At 43.8% G+C, this 17,903-nt stretch overlaps 2 protein-coding genes across 5 annotated transcripts in view; one reads left to right on the forward strand and one right to left on the reverse strand.

Moving 5' to 3' along the window:
• The window catches only part of LOC129717858 (acetylcholine receptor subunit alpha-like), a 503,655-nt gene that overhangs the window by 133,237 nt on the left and 352,515 nt on the right, over nt 1–17,903 (forward strand). The gene's annotated exons all lie outside the window — the stretch shown is intronic.
• LOC129716858 (uncharacterized) overlaps nt 5,965–17,903 on the reverse strand; it is a 78,307-nt gene continuing 66,368 nt past the window's right edge. Inside the window, exon 2 of the mRNA XM_055666698.1 lies at nt 5,965–6,035. Within this exon, the coding sequence (XP_055522673.1) occupies nt 5,965–6,035 (71 nt within the window). The remainder of the gene's footprint in view (nt 6,036–17,903) is intronic.

The following is a 17,903-nucleotide window of genomic DNA, read 5'->3' on the forward strand; positions in this document are numbered from 1 at the left end:
TCAATCGCTAGTTTCTTTAAGTGACGAAGCGACTAAAATTAGGAACATTTGTTTTGAATGCTAGTACAGAGGGGTAATCCCCAGTACCATGAGGATTAATTGGGGCTCGACTGAAACTTTTTGGGCAGCAATAACATGTTTACATGTGCGAACTCAACAATTTCGTTGACAAATTCAAACATTAGCGAAATCACTAATTCGCCAATTCAAAATTAGCATTGCTAATTAACGAATTTGTGTTCTAGCGAAATGATGCTTGGCACTCCAAATGACTTGTACGGGTTTCACTGGTAGTTATACAAAAAATGTGGCATATCTTTACAATCATGCCTTTTTCGTAACAACACTTGTTATTCCTGAAGAAATTAATATAGTGTTACAGGCAAATGTAACCATCACGAGACTTCTTTTAAATACTGTATAAGCCTAAACAAGTTTCGTTACATGTTGTACACTAACATTTCACCACTAATCCATAACAACATTTGTTACAATGAGCCAGTAAAACTTTTTGAGCCGCTTTTTTAATTCAAAATCCTTTAGTTTTTCTTTGTTCAGTAAAAATTTACTTTGTTAAACATAGCTTGAGAATTTATAAAAATATAGTCGAAAAAGTAATAAAAACCAGTACTGCGGTGAAGTGAATAGAATCATTTTACCAGATACTCTCTGCAAAATCTAATGAAATTTTATAATGTATCCTCTCGATGAAGGTCTGAACGACATAAACGCTTAAATTGATGCGATAAAGCGAAGAAAATTCTGTTAAATACTCATCATCATAATTACGTTAACACCTAAACCGACTGGCACTTGCGGCTTGTAGTCGGAATTGATGATGCTGCTACTATCAGGAGAGAGCAACGATGTTTCTGGTGCTTTTAATTTGCTACAGGGTGCGCAACGGTGGTTATGTAGGTATAGCCTGTTTGCTGACTACACCGACGCATACAAAATTAAACAGCATATGAGAACACGTCACACACCAAGTAGGTACCGACGACAAACAAGCTCTTGTACTGTACGCTCTTCAGCACCAGCAGGTGGCGCTTTGTGAGTACCTGCCATCCATTCTGATGTATTGTTGCACGTGTTCTCTCTGGTTCCAATTGCAAACATCAACTTTTGTTGTTTTTGTTTATAGAAGTATTGACGCATTTTCTTGAAGAAACTTTAAATGTCAACATACAACATACTTAAATTTCAATCGTCCATTTAATTACTTGTAGTTCTTTGGTAGCAGAGAGTTTACGAATCCCGACAGATAGCATGGATGCGGAGAAAGTGCACTAGATCATTAAATCGCACCGGGAAATACAAATAGCGAAGGCCACGTGCTGCGCTCTTCAGTTGCCTCAGTGTGAAATTTCCACTGGAGTACGAAAAGTTTATTGTAATGATCAGTGGTGGGCACCGCTAACCGAAAATTTAGCGACGCTAATCGCTAAGTCGCTAACCGGAAAATTTAGCTCGATAATCGCTAAACGCTAAACGCTAAACCCACATTAGCGGAACTTTCGCTAATCGCTAATCGCTAACTTTTTAATATGTATAAGTCATATCGCTACATTTATTTCTCGTGTTTTGTAAGATTTGGACCACTTTGATCTGTTTTGGTTAAACAAACGAAAACAATTACTTTTTAAAGCTATTTACAGTAAGAGGTTCACGACCACTATTCATATTCATATTTATGGGCGGAAAGAGATTTCGGATTAGAAAAAGGCTACTCGAATTCAACAACTAAAGAAACGCGTGTGTATTATTCAGACTTTTGCTACAAGATGGTGTCTTGAATTAAAGAGGAAATTGAAACTGTCATTTAGGTTGCCAGCAGTGTTAACAAGGTTTACATATGGAGGGATAAGACAGTCAAAAAAAAAAAATGATACACTGAACATAAATTGCACTCTCATTACCCCTGCTCAATTGATGTAACATTTAATTTTTCTCGTAGTCGACGAAAGCTGCAGGTAACCCCTTGGTCATAATGTCCGCTTCCTGTTGCACCGTTGATACGTATCGCAATTCAATATGCCCCTGCTGAACCAAGTCGCAGACAAATTGATATTTAACATCAATGTGCTTAAGCCGACTTCTGGCCTTCGGCTCCCGAACGATTCTTATAGTACTCTGGTTATCCTCAAAGTATGGAATGGTGTCTATTTCGTATCCCAACTCCTTCATCAATCGTTTGAGCCACAATCCTTCGCAGACGGAAGCACACAAGGCAACCAGTTCCGCTTCAGTTGACGACAAAGATACTGATTGCTGCTTTTTGGTGCCCCAGACAGCCGTACACCCGAACACTTTCAGAATATATCCGGTTACTGAGCGTCGATCTACTACGTTGTTCGCCCAGTCGGCATCGCAAAAGACTGAAAGTACAGGTGCCTCGTCATCAGCTTCAAACTTTAGGCAAATATCCAACGACCCCTTCACATATCGTAATATGCGTTTCAAATGCGCCCAAAGCTCATCCGTTGGACAGCTTTGAAATTGGCTGCAGTAGTTTACCGCCGCGAACAGATCCGGCCGAGTGGTAAGTGTTGCATACATTAGACAGCCTACCAACTCCCGGTACGGCTTGGAGGTACGCTGTGAGTCTTCACCTTTCTGCAATCGGAGGCGGCACTCCATTGGAACAGATATCGGCTTACAGTCCGCCATGTTGAACCTTTCCAATAAGGTCTCCAAGTATCTGCGCTGGCTGATCCTCATGATTCGCCGATCGATATTTCTTCGGATTTTCATTCCAAGGAAATAAGATACCTCCTTCGAATCCGTCATTCTGAATTCCTCGGACAACCTGCTTTTAATGGCTTCGATCTGCTTCAAGTCATGGCCGATTATCAGTTTGTCGTCAACATACAGAAGCAAAAATAGCTTCTCTCCTCCTTGGCTTCGGAAATAGAGACATGGATCGTTTTCGCTTCGCAGGAACCCGAGTTTGGTAATAGAGTTATCGAATCGATCATTCCAAACCTTCGAGGCCTGTTTAAGGCCATAGATCGACTTCTTCAAATGGCACACTAGTCCCTCTCCGACTTCAAAACCCTCTGGTTGCGACATAAAAATTTCCTCGGCAAGATCTCCGTTGAGGAAAGCTGATTGAACATCCATTTGGTGGATAATCATTCGTTCTTTGTTCGCCACAGCTAACAAGGTTCTCAGGGTATCTACTCTAGCAACTGGAGAATAAGTTTCAGTGTAATCGTAACCGTGACGTTGGCTGAAACCGCGTGCAACCAGACGCGCTTTGTACTTGTCTGGTTCACCATCGTTCCCGGGTTCAATCCTAAACACCCATTTGCAAGACACCTCATTTCGACCCACGGGAAGCTTCACCAAATCCCACGTGTTGTTTCTTCTCAATGAATCCAGTTCTGCCTGAATGGCCACTTGCCACTTCGGCCAGTCGGCCCTCTTCTTCAACTCTGCTACAGTGCTTGGCAAATTGTCGACGTATTCCATTACTCCAAAGGCAAACCCAGCGAACGTCATGTCGTAGTCCCGCTGCCACCCAGGAGGCTTCCTGGTCCGTGTTCCCGTCGTTGGTTCGGCACTAAGCTCACCGCTGGATTCTGCGGTAGCTTCTTCATCGGACATAGTATCATCACATGTATCAAAACCCTCTCCTTCGGTGCCACCGTCAAGATTCGATCCATTCTGATCGCTATCTTCGCTATGGACCTCTTCTTCGGGATTTATGTCTGCACACGATCCATTTGACACACGAATCATCGTTGTATTTGATCGTTTTGGCTTGCTTGATTCCATCTTGGCGTTTTCGTCTATGATAACATCGCGAACTGTGACGATTCGGTGCTCTTTGCCATTCCATACACGATAGCCGTTTGCTCCGTAGCCCAGGAAAATCCCTTTCCAGCTTTTCTCATCAAGCTTCTTGCGGATCTCCTTTGGAATATGACAACACGCCGGAGAGCCAAACACCTTTAGCTTCGAAACATCCGGACGTTTCGCATTCCATATCTCTGCAGGTGTTATGTTTATGTCAATCGCACACGTAGGGCTTCTGTTTGTTAAAAACGCCGCAGTTTCGATTGCTTGCCCCCAGAATGACTTGTCTATACCGGAGTCGAACAGCATAGAACGGGCCTTCTCGACGAGCGTTCGATTCATCCTTTCGCATACCCCGTTTTGCTCGGGTGAGTATGGAACGGTGAATTCCATCTTGATTCCTTGCTGCCGACAGAATGAGCGCATCTCTTTGCCGACATACTCCCCACCGTTGTCTGAACGCAGGCGGAAAATCTTGCATTCAAACTTGGCTGTTGCTTGCGCCTCGTAGTCTCTGAAGCAGCTAGCCACTTTATCCTTCGATTTGAGCAAGTACACCACTGTGAATCTCGACCAATCGTCAATGAAGGTTACGAAGTATTTCTCCCCATTCCAGGTTACAGGCGACACTGGCCCGCAAACGTCGGAGTGTACGAGCTCCATCACCCGACTCGACCGCTGTTCCTGCCGCAACATAAAAGGATTCGTCTGCTTTGCCGCTACACATGGCTCGCAAATCGCCAACTGTTGCTCGCTTTGCACCGCTTTCATCCCATCGACTATCTTTCCGTTCAACAGACTAGTCAGGTTTCTCTCCCCCAAATGCCCGAAGCGCCGATGCCAGAGTTCATTCGCTTTGTTTATCTGCCCAGAAAATGAAATGGATTCGCACATACCTTTGGGTGTGTAGAAATTGAGCTCATACAATTTATCTCGTCGTATCCCAGTGGCCACAACCACCGAGCCTCGCAGTACCTCGACGCGGCCGCCGGCGAACACCACTTGCATTCCTGCAGACTCCACCTTGCTGATATAAAACAGATTGGCTCTAGCCTCGGGGATATACACTACATCCGACACTTTTGCCTCAATGGATCTATCTTCTAGTATTGATATCACTGATACATCACCGGACAGCTTAGCAGTCACCCATTCACCACTTTTGGCCACAGCAATATGCATTGGCTGGTTCATCGGAACCAGTTTATCAAACAATCGTTTATCGTTACATATATGCTCGGTTGCACCCGAGTCTATGTACCACCGTATTTTGTGTCGTTCACCCAAACTCGTTTGCCCGTCAGTCAAGAAAATCACTCCTTCTTTTCGTTCACACGCGACGTGCGCAGACAATTTGGGGAACTGCTTCCCATCACTTTTATCTTTCTTCTGTGGGCAATCTGCCAGTTTATGCCCTTCCTTCTGACATCCATAGCACTTAAATGTTTTCTTCTTCTTTTTCACTTGCTTCTTACCAGCACCCGAAAATGCGGCTGGTTCGCTGTTTGGACCACTTGAAATCGACACCGTGCTTCTTCTTTTTATTTCCTCATCAAGAAGCCTACTTTTCACGAAATCCATGGTGAGTTGTTCTTCGGGCTGTGACTCAATTGACGTCACCACTGTGTCGTATTCTGAACCCAACGAAAGTAGCAACCAGCACACCACGTCAATGTCATCCATCACACCACCCGCACCACGAAAAAGTCGAATCAAACGATCGAATTGCACAAAGTGATCTTGCAAACTGCCACCGGTATATCGAAGCCCGTGTAGATGCCGGTTCAAATGCAACCGTTTTGCGACACTTTTACGTTCGAATATTTTCACTAATGAATCCCACATTTGTTTCGGTGTATCACGCCCTTGCAAATGTTCCAACTGATCATCGTGGATCCGGGACACTATCATCGTTTTACACTTTTTATCTTTCTTCAGCCTCTCCTTTCGGGCTTTTTCGCGCTCTAGCTTCACGGCATTCGACAAACCATCCTCAATTTTCAACCCCGGCACATCATCAATCTCGGTCTCCAGACATTGCACCAGATCGTGCTCATCCAGCAGTGTGAACATCCGAAACTTCCAGGCTGGGAAGTCGGCCCCATCGAACAGCGCGACGCGGTAGCACTCCTCTTTCTCACGTTCCCCCATTCCACGATTATTTCACGACACGACGACCGGAATCCACTTGATACAACCGGTACGCGTCCAGGATTCGTTCCTGGGCCCAAAACCTATGGGCGGAAAGAGATTTCGGATTAGAAAAAGGCTACTCGAATTCAACAACTAAAGAAACGCGTGTGTATTATTCAGACTTTTGCTACAAGATGGTGTCTTGAATTAAAGAGGAAATTGAAACTGTCATTTAGGTTGCCAGCAGTGTTAACAAGGTTTACATATGGAGGGATAAGACAGTCAAAAAAAAATGATACACTGAACATAAATTGCACTCTCATTAATATTCATATTTGATTTTGTAAAAACAAGAATAACAAAAGTTATTTAGCTTGCATTGAAAATAGATACTCTTAGGAATGTTTTCATGAAAATTCAATTATTATCGAATCGAAAAAGTAGAACTAAAGTTGTCATAATTTCAAGCGCATTGCAATTTACCAAAGTTCTTGGTGTGCCGAAAATTCAATCTAGACCTTGTGCTTGTTCTTCAAAATGCTCCTGTGGCTTGTACGATAACTGGAACTCCATTCTAGGGTAAAAAACTGACAAAAGTAACTTTCGCAGTAAAGTATGTTCATCTTTCGAAGCAATTTACGTACGCCACATTCACAGTTTTTCTTAATATTTCTATTGTCGCTTCTCTACAAAATTTAGCGAATTAGCGATTAGGGTTTCGAAGGCCAAAATTTCAGCGACGCTAACAGTTTCGCTAACCAGCTTAAAAATTAGCGAAATCGCTAAATCGCTAACTGAATTTTAGCGTCGCTAATTAGCGAATTAGCGAATTAGCGGAATGGTGCCCACCACTGGTAATGATTGTGTAATTCCATTTCGTATCTTTATTTTTTTTCACGAGAACATTATGGGATGGCTGATAGCTAACAGAGAACGTCACATATCGCGCTTCTGTTGTACTCTGGACGTCCGATTATCCGATCATTGTGCCACAACCGTAAGAACATCATGTTCCACAAGAATATCTCATTGGTATTTGCTATACCGTGCATTTCAAAGATTTTTTTTTTAGAAACCGTTTATCGTTTTGTTTATAGGATACCGATTAGTATTTGTATCTGGTTCTTTTTCACTATATGCGCCAATTTGTATCTGTATCCGCCTTTTTTCATTTTGTACGCTAAGAGTGTAATTTATTATGAGATGATTAATTACTGAAGTCATGGGTTTCAAAATATCCATGTCTCTACAATTTGGTCTACAATCTTGACAATCTCTACAAATAGCACATTTATTATGAGTGGTCTAAATATGGGCCGCCAACTTGGATTTTATCAAAAAAACTTGTATATTCTCAAACCCTGGTCTTTCGCAACTCGTTTTTCTTTTTATTATTGCGTAAATCACTGTTTCATGCATTTGATAAATTTTAGCCACTAAGTTGAAGCATGTTACTCACAACACTAAGCATACTCAGTTTAGAAACGGAGTGATTGGCTTCCATCAACAAGGAAGATACTGGTCTAACAAGCCATTCGTATGCTTTATTACCGTCCCTGGTGAGATTGAAAGTGTTAGTGGGATCGTAGCGCTAGCAGTTAGTAGGGAGGATCTTGTATACTACTAGTTTGCTGAAGAGTCTGTGTTTGAAAAATATGTCGTACATTTTATGATTAACAAAAAGCGTATTTAAATTAATTCAAATATATTCCTGAACAGTTCTCCTTGGAGAGCAGCTTGCCTGAGCGTCTGTTCCCCAGGTCAGGGGTGGCTCAAACAGCGACTGATCCGAAGCGGACGGCTGAACTATGAAGTGCGGTGTCTCGCCAGCTACACCCAAGACGGCGGCCCCGTCGCGAGACTAGGCATCGCAGCCCTAGTAAGGCAGCATGCTGAAAATAAACATACTACGAACCTCGGAACGAGGCGTCGGTTTCTTACTACTTGGCAACCAAATGAAGCGTGTTATTAGGTGAAGCATTAATAGGCCTTCACCTATGCGTATTGAGGATCAAAGGCAGATTCTTCAATTACAGCCTTATCAACGTGTACGCGCCGACAAACGATAAAACCGATGACGTAAAGGAAAAGTTCTATGTGCTTCTCGAGAAAACGTATGGAGAGTGCCCACAGCACGATATAAAGATCGTTATCGGAGATACGAACGCACCAGTCGCACGAGAGGAGTTCTTTCGTCCCGTTATTGGTGCGGAAACTTTACCACCAACGACAACGGCTTGAGGTTAGTGAACTTCGCCGCGGCCAGAGGAATGGCCATCTGTAGTACCTATTTTGCACGTCTGAACATTCGGAAGCACACTTGGAAACACCCCAATGGAGAGGCCTGCTCCCAGATCGACCACATGCTGATCGACGACCGGCACTTTTCAGACGTCATAGATGTGCGGTCCTTTCGAGGGCCAAACATCGACTCGGATCACTATTTCGTGGTGGGCAAGATTCGCGCCCGGTTGTCCAATGTATTTAAATCGAGATCGGCGAGGAAGATACATCTGGACATCCAGAGGTTATCAGCGGAAGGAGTTGCTGCAGAGTACACTCGGAAAGTTGATAGACGGATCGGTGAACCAGCTGGAGTGGACCTGAACGAGCAGTGGAAGCTCATCCATGATGCGATCAGCGAAACAGCGCGAGAAGAGATAGGCATGACAACCGGAACCACGCGTAGATGCTGAGTGCCTAGAGGTGACGGAGGAGAAGAACCGAGCCTACGCCAACACGTTAGTAGCAGCTAATCGTGTAACGTGTCAGATGCAGGAGAAATACCGGGAGGCAAGAGCTGCCGAGAAGAGGCTTCATCGCCGTAAGAAACGTGAGCACTACGATCGCGTCCTCGTGGAGGCGGAGAAATGTTTCACCAAGCACGACACGAGGAGCTTCTATAGAAAGATCAAAGGAATCAGGAACCGGACCGTGCCAGTACCTGCCATGTGCAATGACAGGGAGGGGAACCTGATAACCGATAAATCGCAGGTGGCCAGGCGTTGGAAGCAACATTTTGAAGTGGTGTTGAACGGTGAGGAAGGTAGGAGAGTCGTCGAGGGGAACAGGATAGAAATTGGGGAGGACGGACAAGTTGTGGACTAGAGTGGCCATTTTTGTAACATCATGCGATTTCGATGAGCGCCGGGCGGAAAAAGTTTCCTTTTTACTCCAAAAGTAAGCCATGAAAATTCGAAGTTGATCCGAGTCCATTTAATGGACCCACAAAACGCTTATATTTAAAAAATTAGATACTCATACGATTTGCGGTTTTTTTTTATCCCTTTGAGAAGTTTTTTGCCTTAGTTTCTTAAAGTAGTTGTATATTTTTCGTCGAAATACTCTTCAATCATAAAACCATATCATAAGCGACATTCACATGTTACGTAGCGCTCAATTTTAACAATACCTTCCATCCCTGAATAACACAATTTTGCATGATGCACAATGGAACTTTTCATTCAATATCCCCTTCTTCTGAGTACGTTACGTAATAAATGAATGATCTCTTGTATTCGTTAGAGGATTTGAAGCACTGAATGAGTGATTATATCCCTAGTGAACCGTCAATATCGGATTGGTGAAGCAAATTTATTTAAGTATTTAGGAGCTCTCTGTATGGATTTAATGTTAGTTTTAGTAGTATTATTATAATTTTTTTATGAAACAGCTTATCACTAGTTATCTAAATTCACTAGGGCGGTGATTTTTTTTTTCAAAAGAAGTTGATAGATCTCATATGATCGAATAGCAATTCTTATGAGTTACGATGGAACGGAAAAGTTCTTAGGCGCGTTCAAAATTGATTCAAGCTCCGGTAAAAATATCACCTAAGAAGTTCATAATACGCTAGTGGAATAATTCGGAAAAGTTTCAAAAACTAACCAATGTTACTTGTCCTTCATATCATATCTATGAACTTTTATGCAAAGAATATTACATGACAAAAACATCGGACCTTAAACACCTTTCTTCAACCATTTTACAAAAGCATCAAACGAAATAAATCACAGCTTCAATGATCCAAAAGTTCGCTCGAAATGGTTCGATGGAGATTGCAATCGAATCAAGCAATTTTATGCATTCAAGTTCGCGGCGATTATGAAGTGCTCTTGGAGTTAGCATTTACATTTATTGGTTGTAAAGCGACCCTTTTTCACTTATCACACGCAAGATTCATGGTAAAAAAAAATGTATTGCCTGAGGAAATATTTGCTCTGATCATTGACGATAAATTGCATTCGGGACATGTGCCTTTTTATAGTCAAACTTTACATTCAGGTGTTTTTCAAGTGTACGAATTATTTAATTTATTAATTTTCAAGTTATGAATTATCTACGTGCGCAGAATAAGTTGGATTGGCTTGATATCCCACTTGAAATTAAATAATAAATGATCACGCGATTAAAAGCGAATGGTCCTTAAGGTGAAACGATATTGAAGCCACAAACAGCCAATTTCGAGCCACCACTTCAAATTTTCAGAAGTATAAGACTTGGAAATAGATAATGCATTCCTTGTTAAAACACTATTTTATGTTTGCTTCACCACAGCAAGCATAAAACACCGTTTTCACAGATGACGCATTACCTGTTACCGAGTCTTGTGCCTTTGAAAATTCGAAGTCGACCATTTTTGATTTCAATACCGTTTGGCCTCAAATAGCTGATGTCGAATGTCGCAAGCATTAAAGTCCTGAACAGTTACTAGTGTGTTATTTATCCCATCTCGTTTTATATAGAACCAATGTTTTCTTTTCGAGTTTTGAACTATATATTGTTTTTTTTCGGCCGTGACCCAGCCGAATAGAAAAATAATGAGGAATAGCAAACTTCTGTTAAAAATTAAAAAAAAAATTAAAAATTCATGAAAATTTTTCACCGTGTTCCAACACATAATGAAGACGAACTTTGGTTTATATTGCATGTTATTGATTCATACCGTAAAAATACCTCATTCAAATTCCGAACTATTTAACAAACACCAAAAGTTTTAAATTACTTTAAACTTCAATTAGGATAATAATATAACGGATATATAAAAATACAAATGTATTTGAATACGTTTATCGAGAGATATATGTTAAAAAAAAAAAACTCCGTACAATTTTCATGTAAATCGATTTCTAAAATATAAGCGCTTTGTGGGTCTATTAAATAAACTCCGATCAACTTCAAATTTTTGTGGCTCATTGTGGAGATCAAAAGGAAACTTTTTCAGCCCGGCGCTCATTAAGATCGATAGTTTCAAAAACGGCCATATAAAATATGGCCACTCTACTGTGGACCCACCAACATTGGACGAGGTGAAGAATGCTTGAAAAGAGCTGAAGAACCACAAAGCCGCTGGGAAGGACGGCTTACCGGCCGAACTTTTCAAAGTTGGGAACGAGCGGCTGTGTAGTGCAATTAACCAGATTATCCTAAAGGTATGGTCTGAGGAACAACTACCTACGGACTGGTTGGAAGGACTCATATGCCCCCATGTCTACAAGAAGGGACATAGGCTCGACAGTAGTAATTCTAGAGGCATAACCCTCCTCAATTCCGCTAACAAAATTCTCTCCCGTATCCTGTTCCAGCGACTGAGGCCGTTGCAGGAAGCCTTTGTTGGAGAATACCAATGCAGTTTTCGAATGGGGCGATCTACAACGGACCAGATGTTTACCTTGAGGCAGATTCTCGACAAGTTTCGAGAACACAACTTGCAAACGCATTATCATCATAGGCTTCAAGGCGACGTACGACACAGTGAAACGTAACGAGCTTTGGCGAATAATGCTAGAACATGGTTTCCCAGCAAAACTAATTAAACTGTTACGTGCGACGCTTGACGGATTCACATCATGCGTCAGGACAGCAGCGAATTTTCGGACGCCTTTGTGACGTTGGATGGTCTGAAGCAAGGTGACGTGCTCTCGAACTTCCTGTTTAACATAGCTTTGGAAGGTGCAATACGAAGGGCAGGTGTGCAGAGGAGCGGCACCATCATCACTCAGTCTCACATGCTTCTAGGCTTTGCGGACGACATTGATGTAATTGGTGTTAACCGTAGAGCAGTTAAGGAGGCCTTTACGGCTCTCAAAAGGGAAGCTGCGAGAATTGGACTCACCATAGGCACTGCCAAAACGAAGTACATGGTGGCTGGCAGAGAGCGTGGTAGTTCCACGGGTGTTGGTGCTGCGGTGGAGATGGATGGGGATACTTTCGAAATGGTCGACGAATTTGTTTATCTTGGTACTCTCGTGACATCTGACAACGAGGTGAGCCGCGAGGTGAAGAGGCGGATTGCAACGGCGAATATGGCTTATTACGGATTGCGTAGCCCCGTAGGTCCCATAGCCTACAGATCGTACGAAATTTGAGCTCTATAGGACTCTGATCCTCCCGGTGGCGCCCTACGGACATGAATCGTGGGCGTGGAAGGAGGCCGATCGACGAGCCCTTGGGGTCTTCGAGCGGAAAATCCTGCGATCAATACTCGGAGGTAAACTAGAGAACGGGGTGTGGCGCAGGCGCATGAATCACAAGCTGTATGAAGTATACAAATACGCTGATATTGTCAAGCTGATGAAACAAGGCAGGTTACAGTGTGCTGGCCTTGTAGCACGGATGGAGGATGAGCGACCAGCAAAGATAATATTCAGCAGAGAACCGGATAGAGGCCGACGACTCCGAGGCAGACCGCGCATGCGCTGGATGTGTGCTGTCGACGAGGATGCCAGAGCAGCGGGTGTAAGGGGAGACTGGAGAGTAGCAGCCCAAGACCAAGTTTTGTGGAGACGTATTCTGGATTCGGCATAGGATCTTAACGATCTGTCGCCATAAAAGTAAAGTAAAAAGTAAGTAATATTCCTGAACAGTATAGGTTAGGCACATTTTTTAAAAACCATTCGGTGAAGATGCATAATCGAGAGCAAGGAATCAAGGCGGCATAGAGCCGCCGTGGTTTCCGCAGTCCAAGCCGGCCGCAACCCACCGTCAGAGGCGGCGACCTCTCGCATATAAACGACTGATCTACTGGTTTACTTGGTCTACTCAAACATAGTTTCATTCGCTTAGTTAAATCCAAACGAGCGATATCGAGTAAAGACAGCATTCACTCAAACAGCGAGTCAGCCGAAGATCGCGAGTGTTGTTTTTTTGTAGAGGGAAAATTTGCTGACAAACAACTGAGAGACCAACCTCAAGTAGTGTGGGGTTTGACCCACTAAAAACTCTCCAGTGTCCAGTGTGAATACTCTCTTGCACGATCACTAGGTATTGCTTCAGGGAGCGGCTTTTATGCTCTGTGCAACCTCCTGGTTCTATTAGGTCTCCTAGCTAATTAGCTCACTAACCTGGAGATTGACAGTTAGCTAACACTGGCGCATCGGTGGTCAACCTGTCGCCTGCTTTGTAACTCTAGGACTATTTGAAAGGCGGCTGCACAAACCGCCCTCCAGATGTTCGGGTCTCACACATCCTCCGAAATGAGTTCTTCGGAGTAGTTTCTGACCCGCTCACTACCATCATATCGCTCCGCGCACGCGCAAAACGAGGGCATACGAAGAAGACATGCTCAACAGTCTCTTCCTCACTCGCACACTTTTGGCACATAGGGGACCCCACATGCCCGAACCTGTGTAGTTACTGCCTGAAGCAACCATGACCTGACAGGATCTGTGTCAGGTGGAATTTAACTTCTCCATGACGTCTCCCGACCATATGGCATCTGATCACCGAGAATGATCTTCTGGTACCTCGTATGCCCCTTGTGTCACGTTGGTCGAAGCAAGGTACATCCTCCCTAATGGCTATGCTGATAGGCATCATGCCCAGGCCTCAACATCGTCGAATGAAACACCAAAAGGAGAACACGCAACCCCTTCGTCTCACTCGCTGCTACTGAAACTTCGTAAACTCAGTTCGGCTGGCGCTTGCCGAAGAGACGATGAACACTCTTGATATTCCACACGGTTCATGAGCCTGTAGGTACTTTCCAGTTCACCACGATAACTGTTAGTACCTGGCGCTTTGGACCACACTGGGCGCGAATATATTAAATTCCAATTGACAGTCTGATGCGAAATACATGATGATGATGATAATACCGTATCGAGCCTTGCATTCATTTGGCCTCGCCGGTATTCGGTCACTCGTCTATTATGACCTCGCGTCCATATACCTCGTATCCATATGTCTACGCAATTAAAAGGAAGGTTTAATATTCTTAGCAACAGTGCTGATAAGTGCTAACCTTCATAAATATTCTGAATATTCTGAATCTTTGCTCACTATCATGAATATTCTGAATATTTTTGAACTTAGTCTACTCTCACACATCCTTTCCTACTCACACATCAATTGCGAATATAGCATAAAAATCTCTCAAACCAGCTCTACGCAAATTTTCGTCAATTAGCCGTACACAAACCCGAATCTGCCCATTTTTTGTCAAGTGCAGCTATATTGGTTAATTCGTCTATTCGCAGGTGAACGACGGCCGCGCTGAGAGCGTATCTAATTTTTCTTCTCGGTCGGTGGATTTTATTCCTAGTGAAAAACAAACCTCCAGCTGGTCTTGAAATACGATACTGGCCTAACAAGCCAGTCGTCGTAGGTTCTAATCCTGCCTCGGAAGAGACTGCTGGTGTCAGTAGAATCGTAGCGTTAGCCCCGCAATTTTCCTGTACATTAAACAGTTGGCTGCGAAGTCTGTGTGAAACAAACAGGTCAAGTTCCGAAACGGGATGTAACACCAAGGCTTTGCTTTGCTTTACTTTGAAAAACAAACAGAATACTTCGAAAATAAAACGATACTTTTTTGCCCAGAGCGGTCTGTTGATTCGCTTCTTCAGTATCCTGAATAATAAAGGAACCCGAAGTTTGCAATTCTACTATTTATACAACGCGGGAAATAGGTGATAAAAAAATAACTAAAACAGATAATTGAGTCCCATAAAGGGTAATCATGTTAGCTTCCTCGCAAAAAAAAATTTACGTCCTTGCGTACGGTCTTCCGGCAGTTAACCGGAACATTCGCCATGGCGGACGAGAACATGCGTGTAGACATGTTGTTTAATACGTTCGTCGTTATATTTACCAAATCCTCCGCAGTTTTCGCGACAAAATTTTTGGAGTAGATCGATGGGAGGACGTTGGGCGGGTCCGCATACTTGGGTACCACATCGATATTCAGCAGTTCCATCTCCTCCAACGATCGCTTCGAGTAGTGGGCCGACGCCAGATTCGGCCAAAACATCGCGTCTTCGGTTTTTGGTATTATTTGATGAACGATGCAACTTCCAGCAGGTACTTCGTGCTAAAAATTTCCCCGTTCACGGCCAGTCCAGAGCGAAAGAAAAGCAACTTTGACATCCCTTTCTCGCTGATTGTCAGCCACAGCAGCACCTTCTTGGGAGATTTGGTGTGTGAAGTAACTTCACCTCGGTGCTCACTTCCTTCGTAGTGGAGGTAAAATACTAAGTTGCCATCCAGGGTGAGACAGGTCTCGTCGTCCATCACCACCGCCACGTCGTGATTTGCCGGGAAAATCGACATGTATGTCCATGTTCGCCAGGTACTTTTTCACTGTTTATCCGGTTGCACCGATCTCCTGGCCTAGCGCACGCAGCGATGTAGACACATTTCCCTCGGTTTCCCTCTTCAGCATCCTTTGAAACTTTTTGTCGCTCAGGGTCGTCGGCCGTCCGGAACCAAGCTTCCTTTCAATGCTCTGATTGTTGTTCAATAGTGCCAAGATGTTGTAAATGCCGGAAGGGGGGTATCCGGTGCCCAGGAGCTGTCGCACGATGTCCTTATTCGACGCGTTCTTTGAACGCGCACACTTCTGAACAAACTAGTTACTGTTTTCGCCATCACGGTTAGAGTTCGACTGATAGAGCTGTCAAATTTTCTCTGCTGACTCACGGGTTAATATGAATGATGCTGCATGCGAGGTTTCGTCAGAAAAATCGTCAAATTTTGTCCATTTTTTTAACGCAAACGTTAGAGGCAGAATGCACACAGCACTTAGTTGGTTTGGGTCCGAGCCGTTATTATACTTTAAACACTAAAATCTCTTCCGTTGAAGCTATTATTAGCTGATAGAAACTTGAAAATCGTTGAAACCGGGATATCAGAGGAAACAATTAAACTATTTACCAAATGTTAACAGGCACTGACTATCTAAAATTTATCTGATTCAGCCATAAAATTGAATTATATATACAGCACTACGGCAAAACAAAAATGCCTAAAACAAAACACCGAATTGAAAAATTCATTAGAGAGCATGCATAAATGACGTAGCTTGTTTTGATGGGGGGCCTCTCGCATTATAGCATTTCGTCACAAAATTGCAGACCCCCTCTAGATAATGACGAAGCATTATAACATTATAACATAGCATTACAACAACCATGACATTTTTTTACTGCAAATTTTATTATCAAGAACATACATTGTATTATTATTGAACATGAAAAGACAAGAAAGTATTAAAAATGACCCTAAACAGACGAAACAGTAATTACAGAGAACAATTAGCACAAACCAATCATTCTGTGCCGAACACGCATCAGTATCGGATGTATTTGGTGATCGCTCCGATAGAATATAAAACAAAAGACGCGCGAGCAAGTGTTGGCATTGTTTGCCTGGTCGAGTGAAGGTTCAAGGTCGCCCGCCTTTGTGCAACTGTTTCGCGTCGTGGCTGTTTGCTGGTGCGTAAGCCGATTTGGCTGCTAAGTGATTTGTGCTACAGCAGTGGACGAGAATCTCAACACAAAGGAGGAAAAAGAAGAAGCCAACAGTTGACAGCGAGTTGTGTCGCTGTGCTGAGTGATCAGAGCTGCTGTATTGGTGCTGCTGGTTGTAACGGCTGCAGCTTCGACCGTTCGGACAACCAACGCTGCTGAAAGGAGAAGTAAGGAGGTACGTGTTCTGTCGGCGCTAGTGATAGATCCCTCGCCTCCCGTGCCATCATCCCCGAACCCCTCCGACCCTGTCCCTCCTGCCAACCCTTCCTCTGTTAATTCTCCAGTCCCCCCTCGCCTCAGGCTTTACCCGGACGGATCTCAGGGCAGCTTTACTGTTTTCTTTCGGCCAAAAGCAGGACCGAAATCGAAACCGTTAAACATCCTGCAGATTTCGAAAGACCTGACGGAGGGGTACAAGGCCGTGACCGAAATCTCCAAGGTCAGACCCAACAAGCTCCGTGTCGTGGTCAGCGACCTGGAACAGGCCAACGCTATTGCTCGTTCCGAGCTTTTCACACGCGAGTATCGCGTTTATATACCCGCACGAGACGTGGAGATCGACGGTGTCATAACCGATTCGAGTCTGTCGGTCGAGTTTATCTTGGCAAGCGGTTTTGGCTGCTTCAAAAATGCTTTGTGTCACGACGTAAAAGTAAAGATCATAGATTGCAAGCAATTGCGGTCTGTGTCTCTTGTCAACGGCACAAAAGTGTACACTCCGTCAGACTCGTTTCGTGTTACGTTTGCCGGATCTGCTCTCCCTAGCCACGTCTCGATCGATCGGGTTCGTCTGCCTGTGCGATTGTATGTACCCCGTGTTATGAATTGCACCAATTGCAAGCAGCTAGGCCACACAGCCGCCTACTGCTGCAATAAGGCACGATGTAGCAAGTGTGGAGAAACTCATGCGGACGATTCTTGCAGTGTAAATGCTGAAAAATGTATTCACTGCGGGGAAAATCAGCATGAGCTCTCCACATGCCTGGTGTACATGCAGCGCAGAGATAAAATCAAGCGGTCACTTAAGGAGCGTTCGAAGCGATCTTACGCTGAGATGCTGAAGAAGACCGTGACCACTTCTACCATAACATCGAACCCCTTTGATCTGTTGTCCTCTGATGAAACCGATTCTGACGATTCACCAGCGGGAACAACTTATGCCAATCCTGGGGCGTCTAGAAAGAGGAAAAATATTTCCTCTCCTTAACTTCCCCGAAAAGGTCC

The sequence above is a fragment of the Wyeomyia smithii genome, chromosome 1 (genome assembly GCF_029784165.1).
Source record: "Wyeomyia smithii strain HCP4-BCI-WySm-NY-G18 chromosome 1, ASM2978416v1, whole genome shotgun sequence".
In the NCBI taxonomy this organism is placed as follows: Eukaryota; Metazoa; Arthropoda; class Insecta; order Diptera; family Culicidae; genus Wyeomyia; species Wyeomyia smithii.